This window comes from Pagrus pagrus, assembly GCF_965226575.1.
Source record: "Pagrus pagrus genome assembly, chromosome: 6".
Classification (NCBI taxonomy): domain Eukaryota; kingdom Metazoa; phylum Chordata; class Actinopteri; order Spariformes; family Sparidae; genus Pagrus; species Pagrus pagrus.
Window position 1 is genome coordinate 14,080,712 of NC_140190.1, and position 25,520 is coordinate 14,106,231.

General features: G+C 43.0%; 1 protein-coding gene across 1 annotated transcript in view; it reads left to right on the forward strand.

Annotated features, from left to right (window-relative positions):
• Positions 1-25,520, forward strand: part of cpamd8 (C3 and PZP like alpha-2-macroglobulin domain containing 8) — a 44,215-nt gene that overhangs the window by 10,024 nt on the left and 8,671 nt on the right. Inside the window, exons 16-37 of the mRNA XM_084355684.1 lie at positions 677-826; positions 1,576-1,737; positions 1,855-1,997; positions 3,481-3,543; positions 4,445-4,676; positions 6,728-6,881; positions 9,194-9,324; positions 9,430-9,481; positions 9,568-9,866; positions 10,773-10,850; positions 10,937-11,093; positions 11,231-11,407; positions 13,724-13,805; positions 17,451-17,607; positions 18,209-18,283; positions 19,585-19,750; positions 20,346-20,432; positions 20,586-20,722; positions 20,939-21,094; positions 21,965-22,027; positions 24,191-24,447; positions 24,537-24,624. Of these exons, the coding sequence (XP_084211810.1) occupies positions 677-826; positions 1,576-1,737; positions 1,855-1,997; positions 3,481-3,543; positions 4,445-4,676; positions 6,728-6,881; positions 9,194-9,324; positions 9,430-9,481; positions 9,568-9,866; positions 10,773-10,850; positions 10,937-11,093; positions 11,231-11,407; positions 13,724-13,805; positions 17,451-17,607; positions 18,209-18,283; positions 19,585-19,750; positions 20,346-20,432; positions 20,586-20,722; positions 20,939-21,094; positions 21,965-22,027; positions 24,191-24,447; positions 24,537-24,624 (3,066 nt within the window). The remainder of the gene's footprint in view (positions 1-676; positions 827-1,575; positions 1,738-1,854; positions 1,998-3,480; positions 3,544-4,444; positions 4,677-6,727; positions 6,882-9,193; positions 9,325-9,429; positions 9,482-9,567; positions 9,867-10,772; positions 10,851-10,936; positions 11,094-11,230; positions 11,408-13,723; positions 13,806-17,450; positions 17,608-18,208; positions 18,284-19,584; positions 19,751-20,345; positions 20,433-20,585; positions 20,723-20,938; positions 21,095-21,964; positions 22,028-24,190; positions 24,448-24,536; positions 24,625-25,520) is intronic.

Here is a 25,520-nt window from a genome sequence, read left to right on the forward strand (position 1 = left end):
ATTACAACACTATGTGCGTGTGTGTTTCTGTGTGTGTGTGTGTGTTGGAGGAGGGGGTTGTGAGGGCATGACTAGACAGAGGCCGTGCAGGCCGCAGGCGGATGAGTGGGGTCGTGACAGGAGAGGATGACAGGTTACAGAGTGGTGAAAGGAGGGCAGCGGAACCGATTAACAGGGCTAATTTGTGACTGCGCGCTGTCGAAAAAATTGTTTTGATGTGTGAAAGTTTATGACCGACTCTCACCATCCCTCCTCCTTTTAAAGCCTGTACTTTTCCACTCTGTCCTCATGTTTCCCACCACATCTGACCGTCTCACACATCAGGATTGATGTTCTACTGTATATGATGCAAACATTGGTACTGAGGAACTATCAGGCAACACTGCCAACTAGTGCTGAAACATTTAGTCAATTCACTGATTTATTCATTGACGGAAAAAGAAACTGTGTTTTACTCACTTTTCTGACACATTACAGACTCAGCGATTAATCAGCGAAATCTAAAATAAAATCAGCTGATTAATCACTAACTAAAAAATGGTCAGCTGCATCTCTACTGCCAAATATTTGTCAGGGTTTAATGCACAATGTTTAAGTCTAAAGAGCTTGTTGTACCATAGAAATAGCAAAGAAGTGCTCATTTTGTGGTTGTTGAATTGTGTCTGTTGGTTCGCAGGTGTCTGTTTCTCTGTCAGCTAATGAGTCCATGCCAGGGGACCCCGTGACGCTGCACGTCCGAGGAGAAAAAGGCTCCTGCGTGTGTGTGGCCACTGTCGATAAGAGCCTTTATCTGTTAAAGCCTGACTTCCAGCTCAGTCCAGACAAGGTTGGTCCGAAGTTTACTGTGATATTTCATTCACTGTCTGTTGTAAAAAGAACATCTGGCGTTCAAGTGATGTGGTTTCCTTTCATTCGTATTTGTCTCATGTCACTATTACTTTGCTTAGTCTAAAGAAATACAAACATATTTATTCGACGTGGAATACAGATGTGAGAGGAGGGAATCTAAAGGGAAGAGCCGCTGCTTTTGACCTTATCCTAACTCAGAGATCCTTTTCTTACCTCACAAGATGCATAGAACTTAAAGCTGCATTTATGTGTATAACTGTGTCTGTGTGGTATGGCAGTATATCGATAATATATCGTTATTGTGACATAAGACTGTACGTCATCTTAGATTTTGAACATCGTTATGTGGTGATATGGCAAAAGTGTTGTCTCTTCCTGGTTTTAAAGGCTGTGTTACATTAAGTGATGTCATTTTATGAATGTACCAGACTGTTCTGCTTGTCCTCATACTTGCCTTTACCCACTTAGTCATTGTATTCACATTACCAAAGATTAATTATCCAAAATGTCATTGTGTTAATGTATCGTCACAGTATCAATATTGAGGTATTTGGTAAAACATATTGTGATATTTGATTTTGTCGCCCAGTTCCAGCAATTATGAAGCGCTTTTGAGGAGATTTCATAATATCAATATATATTCATGTATCGGGATATAGCCTAAAAAGTTGCTATATTTTTTGTTTTTCACTCATCCCTTGCCTACAATGTGTTTCTTCTGTGCAGGTGTTCAAAGAGTTGACAGATTTTGACGTTTCCGATGCCTTCGGCATTCCCAAAGATGACGGACACTTCTGGTGGCCGGGGCTGTCGTCAAAGAGACGCAGGCGGTCCTCTGTGTTCCCGTGGCACTGGGATATCACCAAGGACGCACGCTTTGCTTTCACAGTGAGAACACACATGTAGTCAAGCAGCCCACAGCGATTGTACAGGGATAAAAAAAACAACAAAAAACAGACAGTAATCTTTAATGCGTGTGTATATTTCTCTGTATGTTTAACTCAGGAAACAGGGCTGGTTGTGATGACAGATATGGTGAGTTTAAACCACCGGCAGACTGGAGGCATGTACACAGACGAGGCCGTTCCTGCCTTCCAGCCGCACACCTCCACCTTAGTGGCTGCCATGCACTCTCGACCCACAACCAGGTAAAGGACCTACTGTAGAGAGGTCAAAGACTTACCAGCGACTAACCACTCTGAACTGAAGTATTGTCTTATTCCAACAGGTTCTTAACAGATATAAAAATCTAAGTGTCTGTGAGAGTCATCTGAACATAATGGCATTTAGAACTGGGTTTCACAACAAATATTCATTTAATCTAAGATTTGTTTGAATCAGAGTTTAGCAAAACTAGGTTTAACGTGAGCAAACCCCATCAAAACATTAGAGCACGACCGATACTTGATGTTTGGGCTCATGCAGGTACCGAAATTAGGGAGTACAACATTCCGATATCGGTATATCAGCCCATATACAGACATTTTTTTGCAACGATCCCTCAAATGTCCTTATCAAACACTTGTGAGAAAGATATGCTGAATGATAAACATTGGTGCACTGATAAATTAAACTTCACTGGTAATTCAATTATTAGAAAGTACACCAAGCATCTTTTTCTGCATCATAATCACTCAAAAAAGTTGGACATATCCGACAACATAAATGACGATACTGATTTCCTGTGATAGGCCAAAATATAAAGCAGAGCTCTGTTTGTAATCTTTGTTTAGTAAATACAACTTTACTGGTGTAAACTGAAATTAAAAAGAGTTTACTCTTGCTTAATGCTTACTTAATTAGAATAAATACTGAAATAAGAAATTCATTTGTGTGTTGTCTGGACCGAGTAAGTATAAAAGGGGGGAAACCGTTGACCTTTCGGCTGCTCTGTGTTCCCTAACAAATGGCTACACTGTGGGCCAGCCAGCTAAAAGGTTAGTTATCCTATCTCTCATGATGTGTCGACAGAGGCGCTCTAATTTCTCACTCTGCTGACAATTCGGCAGACAGTGGAATTGTGTTTATTTGTTTAAGAATGAAAGTCAATCAATTAAGATTACATTTCTTCCAAGAACTACACAGTACACCTTTAAACCATGATTTAATCTGGTTTAAAAATGAACCCTTGTTGGTGTAACCCAGCCTTCATAATTTAAAACTACATCTTCTCCCTGTTAGGATGAACCATTATGTTTTAGGGCGGCCTCTCTAACCATTAAGGGTCCTTACCAGTTACCCTGTCACTTACTCGACTCTTCTTTCTGCTGGATGTCAGGAGTTATCAATGTGTTATTGATACCGTGACCTGGCCAAGCACGGATGAATATGCAGTTCATTTGAAGAAAGAAAACTCATGTGAGAGCAATGATTCTGGTGATGCACACTTCAGTGTGTGTCGTGCATGGGTTGAGCAAGGTCTCCAGATGAGTAATAGACAAGCGGGGAAAAACATGACAAAGTAAATTAATATTGTTAGTTTGTCCAATAGTTCTCATTCTAGCGATGAACATTAAACACATGACGTGACTCTGAGGATGTCAGAAGGAGGATACATTCTCCAATTATGGTATTGTTTTATTGTGAGCAGCTGAAGCCTTTTATTGATGTCAGCCTGTGTTTTGTTTGCAGAGCAGAGAAGAGGAGGCGAACATTTTTCCCAGAGACTTGGGTGTGGCACTGCCTCAACGTCAGGTATTTAAATCTTTATATAAATATTTCACTTGTGTGTGTGTGTCTGTGTGTCTGTGTGTGTGTGTTACATGCCTGTGGCTAGATATATCAGGTGCTCCAGATTGTCTGTACTTACATGGGATTTAGTTACAATCTAAAGCATGGAGGGGAGCAGAGAAATGGGGAAGAGAGGAACAAAAACAAAAGGAGAGAAGTTCATAGGGTGAATGAGTTGGTAAGAGTAGGATAGAACAGGGACAGAAAATGAGGTGTGAGGAGAAGATAATAGGTCTGCAGAAGAAAAGAAGATGGGAATTAAGGATAAGAAAGGGGTGCTGGGAAGGAAAGGTGCGAGTCGTGCCGAGAGGACGGAAGAGCGTCCAGCGTTTCCCTCCTTTGGGTGTGAATGTGCCTCATTTAAATTGGCCAATCTTGGAACAGACTGTCACTTTCTCAACAGCTCCTTCCATTTATTTTCAGCCAATACAAATGAAATGCCCATAGATTTCCATATGCTTGATTCCTTTGGATGGGACTTCAGCTCTGCCTAATTTCCTGTGAAGTCCAAAGCTCTGATTTCCCCTTAAAAGTCTATTAAAATGAGTTTTGGGCAACTTTGATCAAAAGGAAGGGCGTTCATGCAGGTTTTCAAGTTTATTATGACCTGTGACAGTTTGCCAAGACCAACTTTAAATATGTGTTGCCAATAATGATCTCAGCCCATTTCATTCAGAGAAACAGATCGGGTCAACACCTGACTGTACCTCACACCTATCCAGTTTAGTGTTTGCTGTAGTAACTTTGGTGCAGGTGTTGGTGTTGACACAGCTGTAACTAACATAAAACATGAAAAGGATGCTAAAATCTTTCTTTTACTACACTGTGCAATTACGTCTAAAGTCGTATCTCAACATGCTTACAGCTCTGAAACCGGGGAGGCTGAGCTGAAATTGGATGTGCCGGATTCGATCACCACATGGGTGACAGAAGCTGTCAGCCTGTCACAGGAGAAGGGGCTGGGCTTAGCAAAGAGAGCTGAGCTTCGTACCTTCAAGCCCTTCTTTGTCGACTTCACGTTGCCCTACAGCTTAATCAGAGGGGAGCAGACCAAAGTTCCCCTCACTGTCTACAACTACCTGCCAACCTGCGCTGAGGTAAGGTGATGAATGAGAGGGCAGATGGAGCAGACACAAGTAACTTTTCCCACAGTGCAGCGTTTGCACAATAAACGGCAGCTGTCTTCACTCAGCACAAACTTCATAGTCTTTATCTCAACTAGGGCTGCACAATTAATTGAAAGATTAATCTCAATTTGGCCAAGTGCAATTTACAATTCCCAAGAAGCTGCAGATTTTTTGATAAAGGTAAAATGTGTGACAAAACAGCATTATTGTTAAGCACTGAAGTGCTGCAGAGATGTCCTGACCCACAAAAATCTTGTTCTCCAGACGTAAGAATACATGTTTTTTCACAGAGAAAATGAATAATCATATGATAGGGCTTGAGGCACCCCAGGTTGCAGATTAACCATTGATCCATCCTTTCTATGGCACCTTTACAGGTCCAGATCACGTTATGATATCATGAGGAATTAATGTTATATACTGCTTGAAAATACTGAAACAAATGGAGTCTAATAATTCATCATTTTAGGTCAGGAGTTCCCAAACTTTTTCCCTTAGAGGGCCAAAACTGAAACTTAATGATGGACCACAGGCCAAGAGCAAGCACCTTTTGTATTGTACTTATTGAGATGCAAAATGATACTGTATGAAGAAGCAACAATTCTGAAAGACAAAAAAGTTATAGTGAACCAGGTCTGACTTAAATTGTTTTCTCTCCTGCATTTGTGACTTACAGACAAGCTATTTTATATTCCTTTTGCTTGGATAATCCGTCTAAATTCCTGTCTTCACTTGCTATTCAGGGCTTCTCTACTAGGATCCCATGTTACCTTAATTGGCTGACCTTTCCACAAAGTGTCACTGCCTGCATGTTCATACGCGGATGGTTCATACACTTTCAAACCAAAGCACCCCACAATACAATACAATATTACATACACTCGCATACAGCGATGGAACAGCCATCAGGAGCAATTTGGGGTTCAGTATCTTGCTCACTTCGACATGCTGCACAATGGATTAGTGTTCAACTCACCCCAAAATAGGTATTAAAATGCATTATATGTGGATTAAAAACGGTCTTTAAAAGTCTTAAATTCAACATACGCCTTCCACTCAAGTGAAAAGAGGTTGCTGGTGGTGACTTCATGTGCACCAGAGAAGACAAATCATGTAAAAACTACTCAAAAAGGGCCAAACTGCCAAACAAACAAAGCCTCAGTACGTTGAATTTCATAGTGTGTTGACATGAGTAGATAACACAGGCTGTCTGGAACGTAGGAAAGTCAAGTCAATTGTAACATGATGTGCTTCACAGGTGTTAGGTTAGAACATACAGACCTCTGTTATGATCCTTAAAGTTTTTTGTTTTTTTTCAAAGAAGTGGTCTGATGTCAAAACAATATGTGATAAACAAGGCTTGTTTTTGGACTAACAGTAGGCAGGTGGGCCCGGGGGTACTGAGGGATTGGAAATGTGGCCAAAGGAAGCACAGGTTTGCAATGTGTGGATATGAGATTAGCCCAGAAGTATGTTATAGTGCTCACTTTGAATAGCTCTCTAAGCTCTGTGTTGGCCTTAAATGAGTCCATCCTGCGCTCCACACCGATGACATCATGATGTTTGCAGATGAGCCCGTTAAATGGCCTGTGCGTGTTCTGCCCTGATGTCATGTTAGGTGAATATGCAAACCAGTGTAGCCCTTCCTTTGATGTCCACCCCGGCAACATGTGATTCCTATATCTTCTGCTCGGTTATTTACGACTCGTGGCGTGTGGATAAAGAACAGTTAAAAGATCTCCATTACTGAACCCTCTGAGAAAATTGGACGATGAGTGGAACGTAATCCTTAGGGGAGCTTGAGAAGCATGAGTCAGTCAGCATGGAAAATTCACAATGTGATTTAAAAAATTCTCCCTCGCTTTCAGAGCTTTGAGGAGAACACGCTATAAGAGGGAGGGGCGTGCCGGCAGAAATGATGTCATCGTGGCCTGTCAGAGAAGATCAATTGCCTATGATTTGTCCCTTTTCTCTCTCCTCTCCTCTCCTCTCCTCTCCTCTCCTTTCCTCTCCTCTCACAGGTTCATGTTAAAGTCTCCGTTCCGAAAGGCATCAAGTTTGTCGGCCACCCTGGAAAGCACCACCTTACCAGGAAGAAGTGTGTTGCTCCTGGAGAGGCTACACCAACATCCATTGTATTGTCTTTCACCGAACTGGGGTCAGCAAACATCACAGGTACTATGGAATAACAACAGTTTAAGTAGGCAGGTTTGTAGGGTTTTAATATTACCTTGTCTAGAGCCTATATTCACATGGCGGCCATTTTCCTCCGACATCACACTCAGGCTGGGAAGCTTAAGTGTCGTACTGCTGTGTTCCAGGTTTCAAGTCATATAAACGTAGGCTGTCTGACAAATTGTTATCATTTCACCACTTCCTGATTGATCAGCAACTGAAAAGACAGTAGACAGTGAAAATCTGGAGGTATACCCATTAGCTTCCATTAGACAACAGCTAACATGAGCATTCAACCACTTTCTAGCTAACATTACCATTTGATAGTGTTCATTTTATTCTTCAATATCGTTCTATATCAACACACATATAAGCCTGGGAGTAAAATGCACAGGATGTAGGTAAACGGTAATGCTAGCTAGAAGGTGGTTTGACGCTAACATTAGCTAACAGGTTATCTGTATGCTGTTTTACCTTGAAATATGGCCTGATGTCCCTCCAGATATTCACTGTCCATCATCTTTTTCACTTGCAGGTCAATCAGGAAGTGGTGAAACGATAACAATTTGTCAGAATCTCTATGTTTATACGGCTAGCAAGCTAGAACACAGCAGCATAAAGCTATCCCAGCATTCGAGCTTCCCACCCTGAGCATGATAACAGAGGAAAATGGCCGCCGTGTGAATACGGTTTATTAAGAAACATTTTCATGTCATATTGCAAATTCATGTAAGCTGGGCAGATTTACATTCACATTTGCAAAACTTGAGAAATTAATTTTAATGCATTTTCAATGTTGGTCAGTATAATATATAAAACATGAGCAGTTGTAATACTGTAACACAAAGAGCAACATAGCAACTTCATATTTACTTAAAGACATTTATAACACTTAATATCAGGATACATATATTAACCATTAACTTGTTGCTTATCAGCATATTAGTAGCATTCTTAGTCATTAGAAAGCGCTTAATGTTAAACTTGTTCTGCATGGCAACATAGTACAACTACTATTAATTAACATATTTTGAGGTAGAAAAACTTATCTCAATGCAATTTAGAGGTAATTTTGTGTTTTGTTACATAAAAATAGATCCTTTAGTAAGGGAGAATGATTGACTATTGTTGTGGTACTATTACCTTAAAAGACCCATACTGAGCAAAGCATATTGATATAAATCATGTCCAACAACTCCCTTACTTAATATCAATAAACAGCAATTAGGAGGTTATTGAAGGAAAACTTGGCTGAGTACTTGTAGAATATGGTCTTGCAGTATAAAGCATTGATAAGTGCTTCATAATGACTAATTAAAGCCAACATGCATGCTAATAACCTACTAGTTAATGGTTAACATGCACACCCTAATGTAAAGTGTTACCAAGACAATAAGTAATCTTAAATGACTGCAACAATTAAACATCAACTATTTTTTATGTCCCACAGTCCCTGTCACATGAGCAGAAAGGAGGGAGGCTCAGCCTTTGTTTTGAAGGCGCGCCCCAGAGTTTTAATGCTCATGTAAACAATACAGATTAGATTGTGCTGGATCATGGAAATAGTGTTATTCGAGTTCTTAAGTGGCATGAGGACGTCAGCGCCCTCAGTGTGATGCCTCACAAAAAGGCAAGCCTTTGGCTCAAGAGAGCTCTGCTGGCCAGGGACCTGAGCTGTGTGTGATCTGGTCACCCACCCACAGTTACAAACAGTCCCCTCCAGAGCGCATGTGAGAACAAAGCAGGCCAGCAGTGGGGGAGCAACCAGAGCTGTGCTGTGACACTCAGTGGCATGTTGATGAGTTTGCAGGTCACTGACGGTCAATGGGCCCCCCATGGCCCCACTCCTAGTCCCCTGGCCCCTTGTGTTTCCTTTTCAGTACACACACACAAAGAGACGACACTGGCACAGGGCCACATTTACAACGTGTTCCCCGAGCAAGAGAACTGGGAGTCCTCTTACAGACATGTTTGTCCTGTGCAACGTATGTTGATGTCCGTAATTTACATTAGAGATGTGGTGTTCTCCGGGCTGTGGAGATGATTTCCCCACAGCCCTTGACAATTTGCCAACCTTAATATGATAAATATATTTTTCTCCGTAATTCTCCTCATAAAGATTTATGTATAAATACTTCAAAAGGATGAACCTCAACGTCGAGATTGGCAAAGTTCCAAACAATATCGTCCAGTTGTCCCAATTTGGCTTGGGCAACACTCCACAGACTTGGTGGTCAACCAAGGTGGCTAATATTGTGCCTTGAGGTAATTCAAAGATCGAAAGCTAATTCTGTTCTCCTTTGCCCCAATAGCCCGTGCTATTGCCTACAGTGAACCAAGCTGCTGTTCAGATGGACTCCATACAGGCAAAACAGGCAACGACGTGGACGAAAGAAGGACCCCAATCGGTCTGGACTATGTCCGCAGGACTGTCCAGGTTGAGGTAAGAGAGCTGATGAAGAAGACTTGCTTTATATTTTGTATTGAGTCGACATTAGGTTTGTTGAGATAATCCAGTTCTGTTTCTTTTCCTGTTACTCTCCTGTAGCCAGAAGGCCTGCCCAGAGAATACACATACAGCGTCTTCTTCTGTCCCAATGGTCAGTGCGGGTATCAATTCAAAAGAATTTTTCTGTCATTTTCACTAAAAACTGTCCTAAATATATATAATATTTCTATTCCCTAGAGAGAATCCACATTTCCACCCCTAACAAGTACGAGTATCAGTATGTGAAAAAGCCGGCCAGGATGAACCAGTTCCAGGTGGCAGTGAAGACCCACAACGATGCCCATTTCGCCCTCTCCGCCAGCCCTCATGACACTGCAGAGATGCTAGAGATCGTACTTGGGGGTAGGCAAAACACTCGCTCCTGGATCTCCCTGGGCAAGATGGGCGAGCCCCTGGTCAGTGCTGCCACGCCGGGTATCCTCTCCTGGGACGAGTTCCGCAGCTTCTGGATCAGTTGGAAGGGAGGCGTGGTGCAGGTGAGGAGATAAAGGACTTTTAGAAGAAAATAATATAAATCAAGAATTAAGATTAACATTTAATGCCTCTGATATGCAACTTCTCCTTAACTCCAGTGGTCAGATGAATATATGTATCAGTTTAGTGTGATAGATGGGAAACAATTGATCAACTGCTGAGCGGGTGAACAACAGTTGCATCAGATTTGTGTTCGGATCATAAGCGGATGCTCCCGACACAAAGACAACAGAGTGAAAAAGACTCAGCGGGCCATGGGGTCTGTGTGTTACGAGGACTGGCGCCACTTTTACTAGCGTGCCTTCCCGTAAGGTCACGCTTAACGGGGCTGATGTCACCGAGGACGCTCAGTGATCCATGGCCTGGTGCTCGCATGGCACTCTCTGGCTGGCACACTGCTCCCCAGTCCCAGCACCGTTCACCAAAGGCAGCAGTTAAAAGGCTGCACATTACAGGACTAAAGGTTTCATTTATTTTGTTGGGACATTTTTGGGCTGCTGAGCTGTGGGGCTCGGAGTTGCGTGGTCTTTGGTTTAATGTGATCACGCAATGAAACTGTAGTCACAGAGAGGAAATGTGCTCTACGTAGGTCTGTTTGTGTGTTTGTCTGTGTGTGTGGGAGGTGAGTGAATCACACTGGCATCACCGACACTTGGCAGAAGGACTTTGTTAGTGCTCAGTATGAGGGAGACCAAAAAAAAGCTACTTTCTAAAATGGGTTCAATGAACTTGTGATGTTTTCTTGTTGACTGTGATTTGCATACTATTCTATTTGTGTGTGTGCAGGGAGCAGTTTCACTACAACCAAGCAACACAAACAAATGCAGTATAACAGATGTGTTATTGATTACAAATGTGTGTTCCTCCAGAAGTGTTTTCATTCAGCCTGTTTGCATTACTCTCTCCAGGTTGGCCATGGTTTACATCCATCCAATGAGTCAGTGATCCTTCACTGGTCAGTGGGCAATGGACAATTCCCTGGACAGGTTTGACTTTTTTATGGCATTCATACGCTCGCTGCAGTTGGGTATTATCAGGGGTCATTTGAAAAATAATGTGTTTGTTCACTCAGGTGCGTCACATAGGCTTCTCAACGGGCTGGGGCTCAGTTGGGGAGTTTAAGATCTGGAGGAAGGAAGACTCTGACGAGAACCACAATGAGGCCTTTACTCTGGGGGTCCCGCACAACATGGTGCCTGGATCTGAGAGGGCCACTGCATATATGATAGGTAAACTTTTTCTCATGCGTGTTTAAAGCTTTAGCTCAGTGAAGTTGACCTATTTGAATGGAACAAAAAAATACGTTTTGCAATGTGATGGGATATTCTCTGTATGTGTGGTGTGTGTGTTTGTGAACCTGTATCAGGTGATGTGATGGGGCCAACTCTTAATAACCTGGACAAGCTGTTGCGGCTGCCCTTTGGATGTGGAGAGCAGAACATGATCCACTTTGCCCCCAACGTCTTTGTTCTGAAGTACCTGCAGAAGACCAGGCAGCTCAGCCCAGAGGTCGAGAATGAAGCAACTGACTACTTGCTGCAAGGTAAACAAACAGCAACCCAACCACATTCTGCTTTTCATGACATTTTGCATCCTGAGACCAAATTTTTAATCCTTTAAAAAGACCAAGACGAAGCTTTAAAAACTCTCTGATGCTCTCTTTACCTCTTCAAAGGGAAACACTTTAAGGTGACAAAGTTATATTTATTCATCATTTAACAATGCCAGGGCTGCGTCACAGAAAAAGAAACAAAAACAAACTATTGTGTGTGTGAAGACTGAGTTAGAGGGCAGTGGATATGGCATCCTCTGTGGATCTGTTGGTTCTGAAAGCATCCTGGTGAGGGTCCAAACTTGTCGGGATGTTGTCTTTGATGTGCTGGAGAACCAGTTTCTCAAATACTGGATGGGTTTTGTGTTTTCAACACTTCAGTATCGATTACCTGTCATCTTTAGTGATTTGTGCCCTTGCAATGTTGGTTTTGATATGATGTCCAGTGGAATGTTGGAAAATAGAAGCTGAGTATCAGGAGTACCAAGAGCTCTTAATTCATACAAACTATTATCTTCGGCTACATACTCATTCAACTCAGTGATATATTCAATAGACCTTGAGATGAAGGATCAACGTTGGTACCACAGATTCCACCTGTCTGGATTACTGGTCAGATAACTGATGACATGTTTATCCGAAGATGTGCTGCATTCCCCAAATCCTGGTGACCTACCTCCAATTACCTAGCAGCTGTTTAAGCAGAGGAAACAGAAGCATCAATTAAGCTCTCAGAGTGTGCCAAGAATCTCAGCAAGTCACATCCCTTCTGGCCCGACAGTGAGCAAAGTGACTTAATGCTGAACGGAAGGAATGTTTCCGAATTGTTGGCAAGTCGTACGTTGTTGTTGTTGGGTTTTCTGGAAACTTTTGGGGTGAAGTTTATCTTGGATATAGTTTTCTGTTGATTTCTTCACAGAGGAGCCTTGGCCTGGCTGGCACTTAATACTTTGGCTCATGGATTGGAACATGAAGCTGGATGTTGTTTCTCTTAGTTAACCAGACCAATCTTCTCACAGTCTCCACTGTTTTTTTCCATATTTACCATTTTTACACCAAAGTTAAGAGTGTATCTCTTCAAACTCAACACCGACTGAAGGATGTTTGAGCGCTGCTTGAATCATGCGGGGAAAGGAGCAAAAAATATTGTGTTCTTCCAGGTGTTGTTGTGTTTCCACAGCTAAAGCCAATAAATACCCATGAATACTGCAGAATCATTTGACCCAGGAATTAGTCCAGTGTGAAAGGAGTCAATAACTCTTGCTATGCTATACCAGGGACAGTTCATCCTGCAGATGGATGTCAAAGAGTTGTGCCTAAGCTTTGGACAGGTGGCAAAGAGTCATTCTCACCATCCTGGCATTGGAAATGTCATTGAGGCTGACCTTGAGCTAACACAATGGACTGCTTCAAAAATACAAAAAAAAACAGTCTTCATGCACAAATTTTTGCTGCAGAGACTTAGAAAATGTAATATGCGGCTCAGGATCCCAGAAGAATTTAAAATGTATAACAACTACAACAATTGTTTTCATTGTTGATCATTTTCTAGATTAATCCGTTAGTTGTATGGTCTGTAAAATGTCAGGAAATGGTGAAAAATGTCGATCGATGTTTCCCAAAGTCCATGACATCATCTTCAAATGTCTTGTTTCTCAACAACCCAAAGATATTCAGTTCACTGTCATAGAGGAGTAAAAAAACAGAAAATATTCACCATTAAGAAGCTGTAATCAGAACATTCTGACAAAAAAGTCCTTAAAAAGTTATCCAAAACCAATATACAAAGTTGAAGTAGTTGACAATTAATCGATTAATTGAAGTCGTAGAGGTTTTGCATCATTTTGTTTTGTTTTGTTTTTACAAAATAAGGTGTGTGGTAGAATCAACTCTTTTGGTCACAGCATGGACCACCTGGAGCTCGTTGTCATGTGCGCAAGAACAAGTGCATGTCGTAACAAAATACACTTGCATCTTGCCCGTCATTTGTGTGTAGCTTGTCGCACCTCTCTTTCCGACTTTGCACCATGTCCATTGGGCACTGCATAAAAACACCAAATGAATGGCCAAAGAGCATTTCAAGGTCAGGAAAATTTGACATGTGGACTTGCTGCTTTTGCCAGTCTTAGCACCACCTGTGATATACAGCCCAGAGTTCAGTCTCACCGTGTTGCTTCTCGTTTCCTGCCTTAACTTCAAAGATCACAAGATGAAAGAAGAGCTCATACAGTCTTGACAAGCTCTGTACAACCTGGAAAAGTATGTAGATGATTTTGGTCACCTCTCCCATTCTTTATTCTTATCCAGGCTACCAGCGACAACTGACCTACAAACGGCAGGATGGATCCTACAGTGCCTTCGGAGAGAGGGATTCCTCTGGCAGTATGTGGTAAGTGATTGTAGGTGTAGCTGTTAACGTTTACACAACTCATACCAGTCAAACTATGCTGTAGCCACATTCTTCAGCTTTGACTGGGACATAGGTTGCTGGCCAAAGCAATGAAGTTTTTATCAGCATCTCAGTCCGCTGTGCTCAAATTAATCTATTCCTGTTGATGTGCTTAAATCACCGGTGAGTGCTTGTTTAATGTTTACACTCCCCGGGGGCAGGCAGGCAGACAGAACCATCTCATGGTATTTATAAAACTGAAATCAATACTCTCAGTGGGGAGCTCCACTGCTTGCATTTTGAGGCCCATGCTCCATGTGCATACCTCTGGTTGATTTACGAGCTGAGGTGGGTATTATGATATTTAATAGAGCTAGCACTGTGAAACAGCAGGTTACATAAACGACAGAGAATCATAAACAAACTGCATAATTGGATCCCTGAGGTAGGCAAAGCTGTCAAGATTTATTTGCAGTTAATCAGGGTTCATATCCGTGGCACCGAGTGGACCCATGCTGCTTTGGCCCCACAGACGAGCTCTTAATGCCACTATTGGAGACAGTGTTGTAAGTTGTCTGGAGCCACCTCACCAAATTGCTCTCTAGAAAATAGAAGTGGAGCATGCCTCTTTATGACTCACTACCTGGGTGTAATCGGTAACATTAAACTGCTATGGAAAGTCTTCCCCGTGATGACTGTGAGAGGATATGAGGATGTAACAAGCGGTGGTTTGGAGTTTTCCTTGGCGCCCGGGGCCACGAGTGTGGGTTGTGGGCACAGCTGAGATGGTGAACCTTCAGTAAACCTGCATCAGACACTTTATGAATCCATCAACAACATGTTTGCATCCAAAACAAGCCCGGCTTTTGTTTTTAGTTCCAGAGTTCACGAGTGGAGCAGTGTATTTACTGCATACTTAAAAGCGCCTGTAATTCCGTGTTAATGTATTCCAGCTTGTAAAATGTATCTGAGTGGAAATTGACAGGATCTAATGAAAAGATTGAACATAATGACAAGGGCTGGCAGTAATGGTTTGGTGTGCAGCACTGGCTATCTCTGCTGCCAAGGCTGTTAACACTGCACACAGAGGGTTGAAAGTTCACTGCCTTAATGTAATGTAAAGAAAAGAAGACACTGACGAGGAATTATAGGGTGAAAGAGTTTTTTAACCCCTGGCTTCTTTTCAATGTAACATTGTTGGGTGTTTATTCTATGCACCTATGCAGATTTTGAATTGTCTACATTCATTATTCCCTTAATTTGCCCCATTGGACTCACTTGCAGCTTTCATACCCAAATGTATTTATTTATTTATTTGGGCTTTTCATGCCTTTAACTGACAGGACGGCTGCAGAGATGACAGAAAAGGGGGTAGAGAGACAGGGGATGACGTGCAGCAAAGGGCCACATGTCGTATGCAGCATAACATTGTACAGCGGCTTTGTCCTCACAGCTGCAGCTAGGACACGGCCTCTGTAAATGGGGTGCACACTCTACCAACTGAGCTACTGTGGTACCCCATTTATCTATATTTTATAATACCAGACCAATGTAACAGTGCATAAACCTCAACTCTCTCACAAACCTAGTGAAAAAAGACAGTTTATCTTATTCATCTTCTACAGGAAACCCTTGAGTTTAGTTTATACATTTTTGCTAACAGAAAAAAGCTCAGGTCGAAGTGAATCTAATAAATTGCTTTTAACAAACTTGTCAAAAGTGCGCTCACTCCTTATATAATTATTTTTAAAGTGGGCCAGTTTTTTTTTTTTCTTTCATAGTTGCAGTCCATCGCTCTACATGTTGAGGCTGGCATGGCATTTGTGTCTGCCCAAAGACTGATCTGACAGCGTTAGCAGGGTTGGGGGGCTGAATACCAGCAGAGATTGAAAGAACTGATATCTGTTGCTGTATTATCCTAATAGGTATTTGCAGTCCTGTGCCAAACTGGCAAGTCGGTTTTCTTTCTGGCTGTTGAAGAGATGTGTATTTGTCAAAATAAAGCCCTCTGTGATCTGGGCATGCAGGCTTTTTACAAATCTATCATTCACAGACAGCCTGCAGAAGACTGCTGTTTGAAAATACAGACAAATCCACCGAATATTAAAGAAATGATCAGCCACAGCCAGACATTTGCTAACATTTTATAAATGTCTTGATTTAATTTCCTATCTTAGTAGCAGCAGTAGCACCTAATCCATCATTTCAGCTTCAGCAGCTTCATGGCAACTACACCTAATCCTAACCACTTGTTAGTAATATGTTGGCATTATCCAGTTATATGCAAGTTCAGTGACAGACCCAGTAATGCTTTCCCCAACAACACAGCAGCAACATCTCAACACTTAAACAGGACTGGGGAACACTTTAGTGAATGTAAGTTCAGCTCACATCATGCAGCACACCCATGTATTGTAAAAAATATGCTTCAGATGTATCCTTTGAAGCATGGAGCTGGATAAGAGTAGCTCAGAGAGGGGATCTGGAAGTGGGAAGCCACAAAACAGGAGAATGAACGGGGAGGGGGAGAATCCGGAGACGATGACTCCAGCCAAGGGCCGAGTGGTGGAAGTGAGCCTGTCTAGTGCTTCCTTCCTTCCCCGAACTAAATCATATTTACACTCTCCAGTGTCTTTCCCTGGGGCCCGACATTTAAAGCCAGTGACATGATATTACTTAACATTATAAAAATTCCAACAGGCTTGCGCCTCCATCCCTAGTTTTGTCTCCGGGGAGGAATAACATCCAGGTTCCAGCCAGGGAAGATTTAATGTTTCACTTTACGAGAGCAAGGTCTTTTTTTTCCTACTCATCTCCCCCGGTGCTCTTTTTTGGATTGTGCGCTCACTTACGAGCTGTGTTGAGAAACTAGAGCACGACCTGTTTGTTTATTTCTTCATTTCCATCTTGTGTTTCGTTCTTTATATGGTAAACAGCTTGCCTCACCCTATACGGGGTGCTGTAATGGAATGTCTTGCAGTCACTGTGGAGTTGTTGGCCAAAGACTGCAGCTTTCGACCACTACCGGGAGGTCTTTTGTTTATGGATGAATGTGTGTTTATTAGCTCAGCCGTGTCCCCCCAGGGCTGACCTTGGCCTTTCTGCGTGGTTCCCCTGGTCCTTCTCCACCGTGGCCCACTAAAACCGTGGCTCATAAACTTTCAGTTGCACTCCCAGGCCAGCCAGATTCACAACCTCTGTCCCTGGGATCCTTGTTTGTATAAGTTGCGGAATGCTTTTGGGGAATCTCCAACATACATGCAGAAAGATAGATGATTGGCCTGGGTGATATTTCACATTCTCAATGGCGCAGCTGCCGCATCCTGTAGCAGTGATCAAACCCTGCCGCATCCCATCTGCTCCCCTGCTCACTTCCTTTCTTTTTTCCATTTCCTCAGATCCCTCCATACATACCATCCACCCTTCCTCCCTCTATCTCTGACAAAAACATCCCTCCATCTACGTTCTTCTCTATCAGCCCCTCTCCCCCTCTGTTGACAGATTGAATGAGTGTGACTCGTTGGAAAACTAAAAAAGTGATTGCTGTCAAACTCTCATTAGTTAAGTATTTTTGTAGGATTTGCCAGGACATGTTAGAAACGACCCCCTGTCTCACCCCCTCCTCCTCCATCTTCCTCCCTCCAGGTTGACAGCATTTGTGCTGAAGTCCTTTGCTCAGTCTCGGGGCTTCATCTTCATTGACCCCGAGGAGCTTCGTGCAGCCAAGTCCTGGCTCATCAAACATCAGCGAGATGATGGCTCCTTCCCCGCCATGGGCCGCATCCTCAACAAAGACTTGCAGGTAGGCTTGTGTCCTTATGGATGTGAGATATGGGGGTAGGATGAAGAGCAGGAACAGACATAGTCTGCCAGGGCCAAGTGTCCAAAAGCTGCTCTGTCACGTTTATGGGAAAATGGACCCAAAAGCAAAACACACGAACACAGGCAGGCAGGTAAAGGAACAAAAAGCAAGCTTTGATGCTGATAACTAAAATCCAAAATCCAACAAACGAAAAGGCAGGCAAAGAAAAATACCAAAGTAATACAAAAACTAGACAAACCAGAAAACCAGAAGAACAACACAGGCTTAAACTAAATTAACAAGGAGCAGGTGGAGAGACACCGGGAACAGGGCAGTGCTAATGAGGCTGATGACAGACTGGTGTGGGGGGAAATCAGACTGGATAGGAACACAGGAACACAGGAGGGAAACAGGACACTGGGATCACAGGTGAGCAGGAAGTAGAAAGTGAAAATCGTGACGGGAAGTGCAAGAGAGGTTGCACACAAGGTGAATAATACCACAGGAAAACAATGGTTCGGCTGTCCAGTTGAACTTTAAATTGTTTTTCTTGATGCGCTTCTACGACGTGATGTTAATTAATTTGTGATTTTGTCCACAGGGAGGGATCCATGGGAAGATCTCACTTACAGCTTATGTGGTTGCAGCTCTCTTGGAGACAGGGATAACCACTGAGGTAAGCAGTCCAACAAAGTGGCATCAGTGTGCAGTGTTGAGCTAAACAGTGTTTAAAGTGAAGGAACTTAGTGTGAATAGTGTGATACCTGTCCCACCTTAACCACTCACTCCCTTAGCCCGTCCCACCAGCCTGATGTGTATTCACGTACAGGTCGTGTGTGGACGTATCGCTGCATTCCTAATAGTTGTGAAGATGGATGTGTTGGCAGTCGGCCTACTCATATTTGTTATGCCCCAGTGCTGCTAATCTAATATCGAATCACATTTCGGGCCACATCAAAAGATTCAGACTGACGTGCCGAGACAATTAAGCTCTGTGAAAGACACCTTGGTTGCATTCCTCCCTGTATCCTTTCTGCCTTTTCCCTTGTTGCTCTACTTTTCTCTCTGCTTTCTGTCAGTAACATCCCTCCTCCATGATTAAACATCAGCACCGTATGTGCTGTTCAATCAAGATGTGGAAAAAGGAAAAGTTACAGCGTAATTCTTTTGCAATCATCATCAGCATATGTTGCTTACTTTGGCAATGTGACAGCCTCTAAACGCCTGATTGTTTTTGTCTTTGCTCTCCATTTGTCCACGTAGTTGACGCTTTATTTAGCATTTCCTCTCCCTGGCTCCTCTCCATCCATTTGCCCCCCCACCCCCTTCTGCTATCTATCCCGAAGGCTTCTTCTGATAGTCTGTCCTTTTTACAACTGATAAAAACTGAAAAGGTATCCTTCACATCAAAGCAGAACTTCAGCCCCCCTCCAATTTCACTTAATTAAAAGATGACTGCTGCAATTACAGTGAGTGGCTCTGGAGGCCTATCATCTTAGGGATGAGAGGGAAGGTCACGTCTGCGTGAGATGAAAGTCAACTCTCAACTTTTTAATGGCCAAAATGAATGTTTATTCAATAACTGCAAGTGTGCAAGTAGAGGCGCTGGTTGTGAGTTTGAACGGGGCTAAACAGTTCAATACTGAAAGGGACGATGATGGCGTGTGTGTGTGTGTGTGTGTGTGTGTGTGTGTGTGTGTGTGTGTGTCTGTGTGTCTGTGTGTCTGTGTTAAATGTATGCCAAAGGTCATGTCATATAAAAGGCATCTCTGATGATCTCAGGAAAATTAGTACTGTACAAGAATTAAAAGCTGTTAGTCTAAGTTTAAAAAAGTTACATACAGTTGCTTTAGATAAAAACTATAAGGTTATATGCATTTACAGTATATATTTTGGCACCTCCATAATAAAGCATTGAATACACATATTAAATACACATAAATGTTTCCCACACGTTGCTGTCCTTGTCTGGTCCAGGAAGAGAAGGTGGCCGTGACCAAAGCCAAGGATTTCCTGGAGAGCAACACCTACTCTGCTGATGACCCTTACACAACGGCCCTGTCTGCGTACGCCTTGGCTCTGCTACGCAGCCCTTACGCCCCGCTGGCCCTGCGCCGCCTCAACCACATGGCCATCACACAAGGTACTGCCACACTCATCACTGTGAGCAACACGATCAGCAAGTCTGCACTGGAGGTTCATTCATTCAGAGCTTAGCAACCTGGACAACAGATGTTTTACCGGGTGACAGACAAAGACCAGATTGCACCACAAGAAAAAATAAGATTACATTGATATGTGGAAATCTGTGGCTTATTTCTTTGATCAGATCTTTGCAACAGCACAGAACCATTAGAGATTTACAGCTAAAGCCTCCTGCCCAAAGGCTGCTATGATTATAAGATGAAAATGACTGTGAAAGGAGCTGCTGTAGTCCTCAGCAGTAGCTCAGTCCACTCCTCCCTTTCCCCCTCTGTCTCTTATCTCACTGTTGGTTTCCTTTGACCATTTCCCTCTCTTCCTTTCAACTCAGCTTTTTGCATGTTTTGGCAGATGTGACAGAGTATAAGCTGGAGAGCACAACAGTGTTCGCACTTGATAATTTTACTCCCAAAGTACAACACAGACACAGGGCTTGGTCACTGATTGATTTGCACACTTAGGATATTGATACAATGAGTCAGATGACACAGGATGCCCTCCCTGTCTTTATTTTCTCACTTTGTGTGTCTTTGTAGATGGACTCACCCACTGGAGTCTGACTGGCAGCACTATGACAGATGAGGACACTTTCATGGGCTTCAGCGATGGCCTCTCTCAGTCAGGTATACTCTACAACTATTAAATTACCTGCCTGTTGGAGCATAGGAGGAACCAGTACAGATCTGTCAGTTACATTTATATTAGCTGCTTCCTGCCTGGAACTATAATGCAACAAAAACAAAACAATAATTGTAATTCATTTTGTTTGTTCCCAGTGGTATCGGCAGAGGTGGAGATGACAGCCTATGGTCTTCTGACCTACACCCTTCTTGGAGATGTGGCTTCTGCCCTGCCTGTGGTCAAATGGCTCTCCCAGCAGAGGAATGCCTTGGGTGGCTTCTCCTCAACACAGGTAGCCCTTTTTGTCCGGCTTCCCTTGTCTTGTGCTCCGTAGCACCATCTTTCCATGATCAAATAAAATTAAACAAGGAAAAAAACAGCATTTTTTAAAGTTATTCTCTGCTTTCTGTCTTCTCTGTCGTTTGTAAAAGTAATTTTCTAGTACTACATAAGATTTTTAAAAAAAAACCTCAAATGTAAAGCAGATTTTTCTGAATCCCCTGTGCAGGACACGTGTGTAGCTCTGCAGGCTCTGTCGGAGTACGCCATCCTGTCCTATGTAGGAGGCGTCAACCTCACCATCTCACTGGCCTCCACCAACCTCGACTTCCAGGAGACCTTCGAACTCAACAGGGATAACAAGAAACTCCTCCAGAGTGCCAAGGTAACCACATCCAAGAAAACAGTGTTTGATAGAAATTATTCTCTTTTTTTTTTGCTCCTCCATGATTTTGTGTGCACAAGTGAATTAACGTGCTGCTGCCTTGAGGTTGTTTGTTTAGGTCGACAGCGCTTTATCAACATCAAAGACCAGTGATGGCCTGAGAAATTTCATTTCACAGAAACCTCAGTACTTCAGTGCAATTTAGAAATGTTTCCCTCTTTATTACAGTGATTGATGAACATCTATGTACCAGAGCCACCCTGTGGTATTAAACATTAATCTCCAGGTTTCTATGTCCGGTTGTTTAGTAGCCAGGACCTTTTCACTGTGCCAAACCAAACTAGGCTTAGCTGGGCTGGATTTCCCAAAAGCACCTTGTTGGTCTGTTGATTTAATAACTCTGTTTTATTGGCCCGTTTGCCTACACATTACAATCTTGACAGTGTGGGCACGAACTACCTTGGCCGGGGCACTGTGGCGTCAGGTCAGTGCTGCTGCTGCTGCTGCTGTGTGTGTGTGTGTGTGTGTGTGTGTGTGTGTGTGTGTGTGTGTGTGTGTGTGTGCGTGCGTGCGTGCGTGCGTGCGTGCGTGCGTGCGTGCGTGCGTGCGTGCGTGCGTGTGTAAAACTCCATCAGACAGCCAGAGTGGTTCAGGTGAGAGTGCAGTACGTTCTCTCTGCCGGGCATGTTCCTCTGCTGTGATTAGTGGTGTCAGCTTAATTGAGGGCAATTAAGGCCTGCTGGTTAGTAGCCAGGGAAGCACTAGTGGCAGTGCAGCAGCCTACAGCATTCATTCACTTGATAAATGACTCATTCACCTCTCCCTGCCCCCTCTGACTCCCTTTGTTTCTCTTATTTCTTTTTTTTTCAGATCCCCAGTGTCCCCACTGGCCTTTTTGTGAGCGCTAAAGGTGAAGGCTGCTGTCTCATGCAGGTATTGTAGTGCTCACATAAAACAGACACATTTAAAGTCTTGAATGTTGCCTGAGAAGGAAGTCTAATGCTTCATCAATCGCCCCAAATTCCTCACTGTAAACTGTAGTAAGAGTTTAGCCACATGTTTTGGAATGTGTTGATCATTCCTGTTTATTCCCAGAAGTTATCCCCTGGGTGCTGTTTACTCCCTACCTTGTCGCAGATAAACAAAAACCTGTATCATAAACAGTAAGAGTCATTTTTTCTATTTGTTGGATCCTCTCTTCTTTTCACACATGTTTGAATGTTTCCCTGCTTTATAACCAAAAAAGGAATAAAATGAACCCTTCTGAAAAAGACACAGAAGTAAAACTTAAATTAAATGAACATTGAAGTGCACCGTTTGTAAATTTACTAAAATATGCCTATAATGAAATTAAAGTACACTTCAGTAAAGCATGCTGACATTACAAAGGCTATGAAAATAGTGTACTTCCTTTAACTACACTCAGTTACTACTGCAAGTATTTGCAATTTAGTATAATCTTACACTAAATACTAATGTAATAGTAGTAGTAGTAATATACTGATATATTGATATACTTACAACAAAGTTTTCAGTTTGTAATACTAGGGAAAAAAGCATGTGTGATCAGGGATGTTTAAAACCTGTATGTGAGATGTGACTCGGTTCGACTGAGGCAGAGCCAGCTACGGCAGCGGATGTTGTGCTCTGCCATGTGGTGCCTGAAACGTCTTCCAGCTCGTTCTCCTCAACAGGTTTCTCACTCAAAAACACGCAGTTTCTTTCCCCACACCTCCGTCCTGCTCTACTTTCTCTCCATCCACACCTCTCCTGCGTCAACACACCCCTCTGACAGCCCCTCGGGCCAGCGGCACCTGGGCTCTCATGAAATACAAGAGCGGGGCAATCAAAGAGAATCCTGCCTGTGTGTGCGTGTATGTGTGTGTGTGTGTTTGTAGACACTGTATGTGATGAGTATACGTCCTGTGCCCCAGGATTATTATTTAGTAGCTTTGCAAAGGTCTCAAATCAGCCTGGATGATTTATTCAGAATGTGTACGGTTCTGGGAATAATAATCTTCTGTGAAATTAAAAAGAGCATCAAAGCAGTGAGTTGTCCTCGGGCTGAAATAGTAGCTCTCTGAATGCATGTCTTGTGTCCAGTGAATATGATTTGTGGTTTATGCTTTAAAGTGCTGCCTGAGTCGTTTTTTTTCCTGACTGTCTAGTCTTTTCAAGGCCGGAGGTCCTAAATATTTGAACTCTTAAGTAGTTTGTTTTCAGTCCCTGATGCCAAAACGTATTAATTTTGTTTCTTCATACAAAAATATGCCTCAAACACATACCAAACACTTGGCAAACAAATTAATGTCTCTATATCAGGACTACACAAGGTCTGTGCTTGTTGTTGGTCATGTCCTCCTATAAAAAAAGTAAAGCTGAAGCCAAAATAAGGCAGAGACTTGGGAACAGTATAAAACACAAATATACAGACTACAGACATTCTAGCAGCTCTGTGAAGCCATATTTGCTCATTAGCCTGGGATGCACTGATTTATCAGCCGAGCAGCTGTAATGGCTGAAATTTGTCTTGTTGATTGTTATCTGCCTAACAGCAAACAAGTAAACTTTGACCTGCTGGAGGCACTAGAGGGAAAGGCAGGGGATCACCGAAGTCATAGGGATTCATCCTCTGGGCACCATGAATGTACCAAATTTCATGGCAATGAATCCAAGAGTTGTTGTCTCCAAAAGCCACAAAATGTCAACCTGCTGTTGGCACTGAAGGAAAGTGAGGGAATCAGCAAAGTCAACACGCTTCATCCTCTGGGGACCATGAATGTCCTTACAAAACGTATTGCTAATCCATCTCGAAGATGTGGACATAATTCACAGGATATGTGAAACTTTGACCTGCTGGAGGTGTTGAGAGAAAAGTCATTAGGATTCATCCTCTGGGCACCATGAATATTTGTACAAGATTCAATAGCAATCATTAAATAGTTGTTGCAGTATTTCATTTTCAACTTCACTGGTGAACAGACTGTCCAACTGTACCATCCCCAGAGCCAGTCAGGCTGCTCTATTTGAGTATTTAAAGTCTCATTTCCTCGGATATCATTCCTAAATACAGCCCTCCCACTGCTCTCTCTGTAGATTGATGTGTCTTACAACCTACCTGACCCAGTCTCCAAGCCAGCCTTCCAGCTCAAGGTGGACCTGAAAGAGCCTTTTCAGGAGCGACACCTGCAGCCCCCCTCCTCCCCTTCCCGCCATCCTTCCTCGCGCTCCCGGAGCCGTGCTGACAACCGCTCTGAGCTTAACCGGAAGCGACGGGCGCCCATAGATGACGATGACCCAGCAGCCCACCAGGACAAAATGGACTTCCACATCTCCTTAGAAGTCTGTGCCAGGTAAAAATAAACAAAAAAACATGTTCAAATAAAGATGTTGCGATGTCTGCTTCTTGCAATTTTCATCCTGACCCCGACTCTCTATCTAGGTGGCTCCATTCAGGCTCATCCAACATGGCCGTCATAGAAGTTCCCATGATTTCTGGCTTCCGAGCAGATGTTGAAAGTCTTGAGAGGGTATGTAATTGCATTAATACACATGCACACGCTTTTGCCAAAGGTTTAGAGATTGTACATCGACCTGTACATACACAGACCCATACACAGCCACTGGATATTATTGTTGCTCACAGTGGCTCAGAGATTGCTCGACAGGCAGGGCGAGTAGTCAGGTAAGCGCCCGAACCCAAAGGCAGGTAGAATGAAAGACAGATGCGCCCACATCTGGAGGCCATTTGACAAAGAGCAGTATGTCATGGAATTCATCAGACTCCTCCTGTTTCCTCTGAAGACTCCTTTGCAAACTCCAGGCTCACGTGTACACATTCACACCCACACAGGATGCATCCCTTAATGTACCCGCATCAACAAACACACATGTGGACGTTTATCCTGCAGTACAATAGAAGATCAGAGCAGGAAGGAGTCAAGTGTTTACCTGTTATTCTCTCAATGTTTTATTCTCAAGTATTTCATGTGTATGTCTCATAGTCACAGGAATGGTCATTAAGGCAAGGGTCTTTTTTTATGGCGTTTTTTTTTTTCAGGTATGATAAGAGAAAGACCAGCCAGCTCAGGCACTGTGAGGTTACAATGTCTCCAGGCCAGAGGTCACTGGGCCTCTCTGGACCTACAAACCAAACACACACACCTCATTGGGCCTTAGACTTCAAGAAAAGATAGTTTGCAAAGGACAGAGGAAAGAGACAGATAAACTGTAATAAGCTAGAGAGGACTGGATTAAAGGAGTAACACACGTAGAATAGACGGGTGAATGGAGGAATCGTTAGTACTGATGGAGAGCGAGAGAAATTAATAGTAAATTTAAGAGCTGGTTCCAGGTCAGCTCCCCAGGCACCCATCAGAAGCCTGTCCCTCATTACTGGACAGTTATAGGGCCTTAGTCTGCAGGC